We start from the raw sequence: 11,767 nt of genomic DNA, 5'->3' as shown, positions 1-11,767 counted from the left end.
AGAGAGAGAGCTCAAAAGAGAGGGGGGAGAGAGAGCTCAAAAGAGAGGGGGGGGAGAGAGAGAGCTCAAAAGAGAGGGGGGGAGAGAGAGAGAGCTCAAAAGAGAGGGGGGGGAGAGAGAGAGCTCAAAAGAGAGGGGGGAGAGAGAGAGTGCAAAAGAGGGGGGAGAGAGAGCTCAAAAGAGAGGGGGAGAGAGAGAGCAAAAGAGAGAGCGCAAGGGCTGGGACCTCTGTACCGCAAAAAATGTCCCGTGTGAACGGGCTTTAGGACTAATTCTTTTATATTTACACTTTTTGAATCACCAGATCCTACTGAGCATGTGCAAGAATTCAGACTATACGTATATGCATTTATGATTGGCTGATTGCTATCACATGGTACAGAGGGAGTGGAAATATACATAATTTTGAAATTTGTTAGAAAAAAAATCTGCTACACATTTGAAATTCAGAGTAAATGCTATTGTATTGTCTTGTCATCTTGCATTTCTTGTTTATGGAAATCTACTGTGTTTACTGGTCCTTTAAAGGGTGCCCAGCCTAATCTAAAAAAAACAATTAAAAAAAAACAAAAAAACAAAAAAACCTAACACTAACCCCTCTTTAGGTACTTACAGTTATATAAGTCCCGCCTGAAAGATCTACTTTTATACTGGGGGTAGCACTGCATTCCTATTGGCTAAAAAAATTTGAATCAGCCAATAGGAATTAGGGCTGCTAAAATCCTATTGGCTGTTCAAATCAGGCAATAGGATTTAAGCAGCTCTCATTCTATTGGCTGATTTAGACTCATTGTATTGGCTGATTCGATGGACCTCCACCTTGGACCTTCGTCTGGACCTCTGTGCATCGCTGCTCCGCCTCCACAGGGATTAAGAAGACGCCGGTCCCGCGATGGATGAAGATGGAGCCGCCTGGATGAAGATCTTTCAAGCGGGACTTCTATAACTGAGTACCTAAAGAGGGGTTAGTGTTATTTTTTTAAGGGGTGGGTTTTTTTTTTTAGATTAGGGTGGGCACTCTTAAAAGAGCTGAATGCCCATAAAAATGCCCTTTTCAGGGCAATGGGTTGCTTAGGTTTTTGTTAGCTTTAGGTTTTTTTTATTTTGGGGGGTTGGTTGGGTGGTGGGTTTTACTGTTTGTGGGGTTTTTTTACAGGTAAAAGAGCTGTTTAACTTAGGGCAATGCCCTACAAAAGACCCTTTTAAGGGCTATTGGTAGTTTATTGTAGGCTAGGATTTTTTTATTTTGGGTGGGCTTTTTTATTTTATAGGGCTATTAGATTAGGTGTAATTCTTTTTTTATTTTTGATAATTTCGTTTGTTATTTTTTTGTAATTTAGTACAGTATTTTTTATTTTTTGTAATTAGATATTTTGTAATTTTTATAGTAGTGTTAGGATTTTTTTAATGTGTATTTTAGTTTACTTTAATTGATAATTAGTTTAATTTTAGTTTAATAGTTATATTAGTTTAATTGTTAGTTGGAACTTAGTTTTTTTAATTTGACAGGTACGTTATAATTTAAGATAGAGAAATTGTAATAATATAAAGTTAGGGGGCGTTAGGTTCAGGGGTTACTAGTTTAAATTAGTTTATTTCATTGTGGGGGCTTGCGGTTTAGGGGTTAATAGGTTTATTATAGTGGTGGCGGTGTAGGGGAGCGGTGGAATGGGGTTAATATCTGTATGATAGTGTGGGCGATGTTGGGGTGCGGGGGAATAGGGGGTTAATAAATTTAGTATAGTGGCGGTGATGTCCGGGAGCAGCGGAATAGGGTTAATAAATTTTATTAGTGGCGGTGATGTCGGGAGCGGCAGATTAGGGGTTAATACGTTTAATATAGTGTTTGCGATGCGGGAGGGCCTCGGTTTAGGGGTTAATAGGTAGTTTATGGGTGTTTAGTGTACTTTGTAACACTTTAGTTATGAGTTTTGTGTAACAGTTTTGTTGCGTAAAACTTATAACTACTGCTCTCAGATTGTGAAACGGATCTTATCGATATAGGCTGGAACGCAAGCTTTTTAGCCTCACCACAAAACTCGTAATGGCTCCGCTATGGAAGTCCCATGAAAAAAACGTAGTTTTTACGAGTGCGGGACTGACGTTGCGTTACAGGCTAAAAGGCTTGCAGTACAGCTATACCGACAAGACTCGTAATGGCTGCGGTGCTGTTTAACGCTGAAATTACCATTTTTTCAGCGTTAAAACCCAAACGCAAAACTTGTAATCTAGGTGTAAAATAGTAGCGGGAGTTGGACGGTCTTGCAGGAAGTTTAGAGGGCTTCTTTGGATACAAAATATATATTATTAAAAAAAAGGCTTATTGTCCTTTTAAGAGCTGGGTTGGTTTGGCACTACATGCTGTCAACGGGGTAAAAAAAACTACCCCTGGACTTGAGAATACAGCGCGTAGACGTTTTACATAATGAAAGCAAGAGACCGGTAACATATACCAGTCATTCTAGTAACAAACAGACATAGTTATAAATAGATCTAGTTCTGGAGAAGAAATCCTAATGGCCATTTCCTACCGTGACCAGTGAATGACCTAGTAACTTTTTCTCTCCTTTGTTTCCCTCCCATGAGTGGTAACATGTAATGACATTTCTACAACTTGGCTTATAATTATGTTAGGGAGTTGTCAGGTAATGAGAGATTTAGCTACTAAAAAAATAAGCATGACAAATGTAAAATATGTAAAAGAACGTTAAAGGGACAGTAAAGTCATAATTAGACATTCATGATTTAAACAGAGCATAGAATTTTAAACAACTTTCCAATTTACGTCTATTATTTAATTTGCTTCCTTCTCTTGTTATCCTTTGCTGAAAGGTTTAACTAGTTAAGCTCAGGACCAGCAAGGAACCTAGGTTCTAGCTGCTGATTGGTGGCTGCATATATATACCGATTGTCATTGGCTCACCCATGTGTTCATTTAGAAACTAGTAGTGCATTGCTGCTCCTTCAACAAATGATACCAAGAGAATGAAGCAAATTTGATAAGAGAAGTAAATTAGAAAGTTGTTTAAAAGTGCATATCTGAATCATGAAAGTTTAATTTGGACTTTAATGTCCCTTTTAGGGAAAGAAAAATATTGAAAACCTTTTCACATATTTGTGTTTAACCAGAGAGGTGTGCGTATGTCTAGGATACATAGTGGACACATAGTGAAAAAAAACAAATAAATGTGCCACGTGTGTATAATTGTGGTGTGGATAGATTACATATTACAAGATTTAAGTGTTTAGTTGGCTGACCTTACCTGAGTGGATTGAACGGATGCAGTTATTCCCACTCTGGACAAAGCTGACCAATGCCATCATGACCCCCATGGTGGAGGACAGAGCTTCTTCATTACCGTAACGAGAATAGATAGGCTTCCCAGCCTCACTCAGGACAAATACATGCTTCCGTCTTGTACGCCAGCCCTCAGCAGTGATGTCCTCATCTCGCTGAGCAGGCGGAGCTACTGGTGACGTCTCGGAAGTGCTTGCCACAACTACTGAGGAAAGGCTAGAGAAATCCCCTGAGTCTTCTAAAGTATTATCCAATGACGCAGAATACTCACAATCCTCATTTTGTTCGGTTTTTCCTAGTTCATCAACTACAGTGACCTCAGCAGGTCTTTCATCTAAGTTTTCTTCTGCAGTATTCCTTTCAGAAGCTGGCTCAGTGCCTTCAGTCTCAATGACTTCCTCTGATCTTTGTTCTGAGGTCATCTCTTCATTAAATTCCAGTGGCTCTTGGTCAGTCTCTCTAACCTTAGTGTCCAACGTAGGTATCTGCTCAGAACCTTCCTCTGTGACAACTGTACATTCCAATTCTGAGCTTTCATCACAGGTTGCAACAGCAAGTGGTTGATCTGGCACATCCAGCTCTGTGGACCCTTCAGTTCTCTGTACGGAGTCTCTCTCATCAGTACTCTCTATAGTTCTCTGTCCTGATTCCCCCCTTAAACTGCACTCTGCAGTCCCCTGACATGAGCTTGAAACGTTAATATCCATTGCAGGCCTCTGTTCTGGGCCCCTAAGCTCATTATTGCCTATAATACATTGTTCCAAGTCCCCCACAACATTATTTATTGCACTGCTCTGAGACCCTTCCTCCTCCAAACTATGTGTAGGCCTCTGGTCAGTGCCAGAATCCTCCTGAGAGGTGTCTGGGACTACAGGGATCCCAGATGGGACATTTAAAGACTCTTGTAAGGTGCCATCTTCATTGGATATTTGGGAGTCTTCAGGAACATCACAGGGCTTTTCCTGGTCCCCTTCATTCCAAGTCAGCTCAACAGCCCCTTCATGCTCAGGAACATGTTGGTATTCCTGTGTCCTTAGCACATTCTCCTGACTGGTCAATTCTGAGGATTCAGATAGCAAAGATACATTTTGAAGCAATGAGCTCATCTCCTGTTGTACAATGTCTGCTGTGTTTTCCTTGACTCCATCAGGATCTGTAAGACGTTTTCAGTAAAGAATAGAAATGAAAGATAAGCAAAATATTAACATTAAAAACATTGATTTCAGAACTTCCTGTAATAGACAATAATGCCACGGAAAGAATTATAAACTACTCCTGTGTTCAACAGCTTTGTATTTGGCACAAAAGTAATCATATATACATAAAAAGCAAAGGCACTCAAGAATGGAAAGATCACAGATTGGTTGTACATTGGTCTCCCTCTTTACAAAGATGAAATACCAGGAATCCCTAAACTCACAATCCAGAATACTCACAATTCTTCTCATTTTGTTTGGTTTTTCCTATTTCATCATCTACAGTGACCTAATCTAAGTTTTCTTCTGCCAGCAACCTGTTCTGCATCCTCTGTGCACAACTTAACCCAAGTCCCATGCAATTTAAGGATCTAGAGTCTAGTTGGTGGTCCTATACAACCCTAGGTTCTACCTCCAGTTAAAGGGAAAGTATACTGTAAAATTGGTTTTCCCCTTAAAGGGATACTAAACCCAATTTTTTTCTTTCGTGGTTCAGATAGCGCGTGCAATTTTAAGCAACTTTCTAATTTACTCCTATTATCTATTTGTATTTGTTTTCTTGCTATCTTTATTTTAAAAAGCAGGAATGTAATGCTTAGAAGCTGGCCGATTTTAGGTTCAGCACCTTGGATAGCGCTGGCTTATTGGTGACTACATTTAGCCAACCAATAAGCAAGCGTAACCCAGGTTCTGAACAAAAAATGGGCCGGCTCCTAAGCTTTACATTTCTGCTTTTTAAATAAAGATATCAAGCGAACAAAGAAAATTTTACAATATTAGGAAACTAGAAAGTTGATTAAAATTGCTGCTCTATCTGAATCATTAAAGAAATGTTTTTGATTTAGCATCCCTTTAATGTGTTACCAACAAAGACGAATACCAGCTGCAGAGCATTGCATACAATGGATGGGAAATTCCTAATTTAGGTCAATTTATTATTCGTAATAGCTGTTTTTGCTCACCGAAACCATAACTTATTTAAATGGGCTGAGCAAACAGGGAGCGCATATGTCCTCATCTTATCTTTCAATGAACAAAGGCATCTTTTCTTCATCTCTATATACACAAAAGGTCAATACGTAGGTATTAAAATGTTTAATTTTCACTTGCTACCTCTCCCCCCCCCCCCATGTGATTTAATCTGTCCCTTGTTGTTTGCATAGCTTTTCTATAGCCAGTAATGTTGTACTGAAATTTACAGCATAAGCAGTGATTTCAAACAACAAAATAAAAGGTATATAAGCTTAATAAAATAAATAATTGCAAACCATATTAAAGGGGAGACAAACTTAAAGTACATTTTCCATTTAAGCTACTATCCTCAATTTCTCACCTGTCCCTGATTCCTCCGCTTCAACCTGCTCCAAATATGGTATTCCACTGTCCTTATATGCCATAACACCTGTAACAGAAGAACAAAATCTCTTCAGATCATTCATACACACAAACAATGTTCCAAACAGGGAACTAAATTATATTTATATATATATATATATATATATATATATATATATACACATATAAAGAGGGATGAGGGATTTATTTACACACAACTTCACTAAAATGATGCAATTCCAAGAATTAAACACAATTCACATGATGGCTGATGCAAATGACCACGCAGCACTCGTGGAGTTCATAAAATGTCATTGTCACGAGCAACAGGTTTTTTTTTTTTTCTTCTGGCAGAATCACAAGAGAAAGAGTCAGTAAAGACTGATCTATTCAGAAACAGTATTCAGAAATCAAGTGAACTAACAGTAAGATGTCATTTAGCATAAAGATTAAATATGCACTGCTAGTGACATCTCAGCTAAATGTCCCATGAAGAATACACAAAGTACACTACCACTCTCTATTTAATAAAAAAAAGTTCCTGTTTTATAAGCTGATTAACTAAATAAAACAGATATAAGGGAGATTTAATACAAATAAACAGACAGTGGCTGAATATATAATAAGAAATTGCAGCAGATAAGTTAGAAATTTGACATTTCCCTATCAACATTGCTTGGACTAGTAACTTTTAGCCCCTGACTAGTAAATTATAGTGATATTTTTCCACCCCTGTATGTGCATATGTATGTGTGTATATATATATATATATATATATATATATATATATATATATATATATATATACTATATATATAGGCTTACCATAATTTTTAGAGGTGAAACTGGGACCACCTGGTGCGGTGCCAGTGGGGGTGTGGTCAGGAGCGTGGTCAAGGGGGCGTGGCAATTACCGGTCCTTTTAAAGTAGTAGCTTTTATGTGTGTAATGTTTTGTGGATACTCTACCCTTCCTCAGTCAAACAAGTGAATCACACAGTTTAAATAGACCATAACACCACCCCCTAGTGAAAAAGGCACCATTATGTTGTCATGGCAAATAAATCATTAATCTAAATCTCAGATTCTAAATAATGCCAAACATCAAGCATAATTATCACTTTCATAATTATCAATTTCACAATTTAATATCTGCGGTGTAATGTGTTTTATGTGTCTAATTAAGGAACAGAGCCAAATACTTATAAGGCATAAATACAACATTGAATGAAAGTAAAAAAGAAACACGTACCTGCTAAAGCTGTTTAAGAGGCTACTCTATACCATAATGCAGGAAGATTATAGCCAAAATGCTATTCTGCATGAAGTAAAGCAAGATCCAGGCCAAAAACCCTGCCTGTCTGTACTTCCTAGTCATACCCATATGATTCACCTAAAGGTGTATTACCGGCAATGACACCAAGGGTTGGGGGGGGGGGTGTTAAATTCTTAGAAAAATAAACCAAGTAGTACTACAAAATTAAAAAAAAACCTACGCTGCTCACTCAGCCTGTATTACTAAATGTAAACTTTGAAGGACACAAACGTTAAGCTAAGCAGGGCTGTATGTAACAAAGTACCAGCATCCAACTATGCTGGAGAGCCACAGTCCAGTCATTTTGAATAATGTGTCCGGGTTTCAGGTGGTCTGAAACCCGGACACATTATTTGAAACCTGGAGGTGGCAACCCTACTGGGACAGAATGAACAACTGGGTGGGACACTGGGACAGCGAATCCAAACCGGGACAATCCCAGTAAAAGTGGGACTTCTGGTAAGCCTATATATATATATGTGTGTGTGTGTGTGTGTGCAAATGGAGCTATCACACAATACAGAGGGGCACTATATATATATATATATATATATATATATATATATATATATATATATATATATATATATATATATATATATATATATATTACACGGAATATTAATTTGGTTCTGTGGGGTACTTGGATTTCTAAGCACGATGGTGCACCCCTTATTAATATTGAAGCACCCCCAAATCTTAAAGCATAACTTTGTATGGGGTACAAAAATGCTTTTCACGCACTATACAGCTACACAGGGTGACATTACATTATTATGTAAGGGGCACTTGCAGAGCTGTCAGACACACAAACAAACTACATTATGTCAATACCGGACATGAAACCTTAGATGCGCGGGTCAGCCGACAGCCATCGACACAGCTGAGCGAAAGGCGTTACTAGTCGCAGCCAATCACAGAACATGGTGCAGGAGGCGGGAGTAGTTTCCACCAATCATATTCTTCCTCAGAAAGCGAAGAACACCGGTTGAGAGAGAAGTGTTTTCCTAAGCTTAAACGGTAGCCATATTAGTTGAGAGGTTGATGCTAAAAGGAAGCCATCTTTGTTATGACAAAAAAAAAAAAAAAAAGTGCGTGAGTAATGTTACTGGCGGCCATATTTGATAGGGGAAGTACTGTAATATTACAGGCTAGTTAGCTTTTGCCCTGTTTTAGTTACCGCTATTATTTTTTTTACTGAACAACCGTTATCCATTGTCGTTTTCTGTTTATAAGTAACTCTAACCTGTTACAAACGACTCATACGTGTTTTTGAAATCTATACGTTACGTTACCTCATATATTTCTTACTAAGCATTTTGTTTTACTAGTTCTTGTTTATTTTCCACTGGTCCTGTTGCGCACCTTTCACGTATAGCAGAGGGCTTGTTATTCCTCACTTTTGGCACCTTTTTTTGCCTCAGTAATATTTACATGGCTGATGAATCAATAATGTCCCATGCTCTTTTCGAGCAAATTCGTCCAATATTGATATCTGTTCTGGAAGAGGCAATGCCTGCAATAGTCAGAATCATGGAGCAAGCCTTATCTTCTCAATCTGTTTCACCACCTGAAGAGACCAGCAACCTTCCATCCATAAATTCACCTAACTGGGAGGCAGAGACTGGAGAAAGGACCAAAAAGAGTAAAATACCTGTAAAAAGGACTCAGTCCCCACTACCTGGAGAGGACAGAATTCCCTCCCCAGAGGCTAAACGGAGTAAAAGACATTCCAGCTCCAGGAGAAACGTATCAGAGCCTAAGGATACACATATGCCAAATGTCCACTCCAATATGGACAATCAACCAGGAACCCGCTATTCTGAGGCCTCAGATACAGGCAATCCTCATCAAAATGTTATTTCCAGACCAGCTCAATATGTCTTATCTTCCCAGAATAATGGTTGTCTCTTGGATAGGTCTGGTGTCCCATACTTTGATCCCAGTTTTACATGGGCACCTGCTGACCATATTGCCAGATATCTTCAGAAATATCTTAGAAAGCCACTTACTAAGCCACAACGTGAATTTCTTCAGAGAGAATGCCCTCGCCCTTACCTGGCAGGAATGGAGGCTACCACCCCAGAGTTTGACTGGGAAATGAAGTTCTTTATGTTAGCTTATGGCAGAGTTCCACAAAGTAGAGCGGATAAATGCCTGCAAAGTGTTCAAGACAGGCTCCTTGACATTACAGGACCTCTCGCCCAGATATTTCAACTAGCCGAGGAGGCTATATGCACAGGTTCCAGATTAGATCCCTTTGCCATCAGCGGATTGGCTCAAAGGGCAATTTGTCTTTTGGGGAATGCAAATGTGTCCTTTAATGTTTTGCGCAGACGTGCTGCCCTTGTTAAAGCAAACCCCAGACTTGCAGATTTGTCTCGAAAAGAACCAGGCTCTGCTGCCAAAGGCTTGTTGTTTGGCAACTCATTTATTAGACATATTAATAGATATGTCCCTGCTTTAACCTCAGGCAGGTCTAGAAGATACCGGGGCAGTCTGCCCAGCCGTCCGGTATATTCAAGCCGCAGTAGGCAACACCTTGACCCAAGACGTAGACAGCCTAATTCTGGCAGAAGGCTATTCCCATCCAGAGATCAGCCTGAACACTCTAGAAGAATTCACTCCCAGGTTAGGGGACAATCAAACCAAGGTAAGACTTTGTTTCTTATTTGTTCTGGCAGCAGTTTGGCAGATCACTTTAGATCCTATGTTTTTTTTTTTATTTAGCAAGGGGTTTTGCTTTTGTAATTTCTTTTCACTTTTATTTTTTGATCATCTCTCAGACAAGGTTTTGAAGAGGTTCTCATTCATACTTCTGGCTTCCTGAGCAACATATTAATAGCAACAGGAAACACCTAGACAAAGTACAGTTCAGGAGCCTTTGATCCCAAGCGGAAACTGAGGGTGAGCCAGTCAGCAACAGCAGGGTCATGCAACTAACGCTGCTGATTGGATCACCGGCTACTTGTGCTTGGGATCAGCAGTTTTTAAGATTATACTAAATACCGGTATATCAATATACAAAGCCTTGTCTGGCACCTACATATGAGTCTCTCTTCAGTTTTCTGTCTGGCTTTTGAATTTGATATAAGTTATCAAGTCCCTTGCAAATCGATATCCTCTTGTGTCGAACAGTTAGTTAATTTGTGTAGACCCCCAAAAAATGCATACTTGATTATCTTATCTTGTGTTTTATACTTTTGCTGTGTAGAAGAGCAAAATAAAGGAACATTAAACACTATGGGCCTCATGTTTAAAAGCTCGCTGGCATTGGAGAGAAATCACGCAAATCATTGGGGCTTTTTTGAGCATTATATTGCAATTCAAGTGTATCTCCACATCCGGAACCCTTTATAGCTAGATAAATAGCTCACAAGGTATAATTTGCCTTTTAAAAATTCTTTGAGGGACTTTACAGTACTAATGAGACTTAGATCATCTTGTCAGAGAACAGAGCTTTAGATCATCGGAGCTCTATGACATTCTTATCGCAGTAGAACATTTATAACAATCTTTTACTGACCTGAGGAGATAACTGCCACACACGTTTTTTTGTAGACTAAAATTTTACACTTATTTCTTTAATATTATAACAACTAATACATGGTATAAAAATACATATTATTTTCCGGCTTATCTTTGAAAATACATCATTATAATTTAGCATTTAGTTTGTGTGTAATGTTCCTTTACATTTAGAAGCCTCGTATTTTGCAATACATAATTTAAGACTTTATGAAACAGAGTAGGATAATTTTCCAAATTTCTATGCCATTGATTCCTGCTTCTGAAAGTGTATAATTTTTGTTTTGTTTTTACAGTCTGAGCCATGGATTTCTCATTCACCTGGATGACAGTTGACTCCAGTCTGTTCTGATCTGCTGATGTTTTGCTGTCTTCTTCAATTTAAAGTTACTCCAGAAGTTTGCTGAGCTGCACATCAAAGAAAAACAGAATGTGTGGGACTGTTTGTTGCACTTTCTCATTGGTTGTTTTGCTCACACTATAAATGTGTGGGACTGTTCAGCGGGTTATGCTAAATATGCACTCTCTAAGTGCATGAGTTCTTTGTTTATTAAGTTTTATTTGTTTACTACATTATCTGTTATCCTTTTGAGAAAGTTTTGAGTAAACAGATTAAAGTAAATTGACTCCAGTATATTGATTATTTATTTTACTAAAGATTGTTGCTGCCATAATAGAACCTTTTATTCTATAAATTTTCTATATTTACAATGCTTGCAAGTAAAATGTTGATGGCAAACCTTCAAGTAAATAATTATTGTTAAAAGGTCTTTCAAAGGGACTGTCTACTTCAGAATTTTTATTGTTTAAAAAGATAGATAATCCCTTTATTACCCATTCTCCAGTTTTGCATATCCAACACTGTTATATTAATACACTTTTTACCTCCATGATTACCTTATATAAACCTCTGCAGACTGCCCCTTATTTCAGTAATTAGGTAATGGTGTCGCTTCAGTCCGTGAGTGAGTGGCAGGAAACAGAACCAATCCCAGCAGGGTTCAAGCAGTCCGGTATGCGCAAGGTGCAACGCACGCAATAGCGTGGTGCCAACCCAAAGATGGTTGAGCCAACCAAGGTATGCACAATGTAGAAA

At 38.5% G+C, this 11,767-nt stretch overlaps 2 protein-coding genes across 3 annotated transcripts in view; one reads left to right on the top strand and one right to left on the bottom strand.

The window, feature by feature from the left end:
• LOC128642801 (vacuolar fusion protein MON1 homolog B) overlaps positions 1 to 8,065 on the bottom strand; it is a 64,439-nt gene extending 56,374 nt beyond the window's left edge. Inside the window, exons 1-3 of one of the 2 annotated variants that reach the window (XM_053695615.1) lie at positions 7,990 to 8,065; positions 5,828 to 5,896; positions 3,264 to 4,451 (exon numbers count right to left, since the gene is read on the bottom strand). In XM_053695615.1, coding sequence (XP_053551590.1) covers positions 3,264 to 4,451; positions 5,828 to 5,891 — 1,252 coding nt within the window. In that variant the 5' untranslated portion in view covers positions 5,892 to 5,896; positions 7,990 to 8,065. Of the gene's footprint in view, positions 1 to 3,263; positions 4,452 to 5,827; positions 5,897 to 7,977 lie in introns of both variants that reach the window. The other variant, XM_053695614.1, reaches the window with a different exon arrangement.
• A 220-nt stretch (positions 8,066 to 8,285) lies between these two features.
• LOC128643154 (uncharacterized) lies at positions 8,286 to 11,293 on the top strand. Its single transcript, XM_053696122.1, has 2 exons — positions 8,286 to 9,796; positions 10,968 to 11,293. Exons 1-2 carry the CDS (start codon positions 8,578 to 8,580, stop codon positions 10,970 to 10,972), a joined length of 1,224 nt encoding a protein of 407 aa, XP_053552097.1. The 5' UTR covers positions 8,286 to 8,577; the 3' UTR covers positions 10,973 to 11,293.
• Positions 11,294 to 11,767: the final 474 nt, after the last annotated feature.

This window comes from Bombina bombina, chromosome 12, assembly GCF_027579735.1.
Source record: "Bombina bombina isolate aBomBom1 chromosome 12, aBomBom1.pri, whole genome shotgun sequence".
Taxonomy (NCBI): Eukaryota; Metazoa; Chordata; class Amphibia; order Anura; family Bombinatoridae; genus Bombina; species Bombina bombina.
Note: the sequence above shows the minus strand (reverse complement) of the source record. Positions and strands in the feature narration are given on the sequence as shown.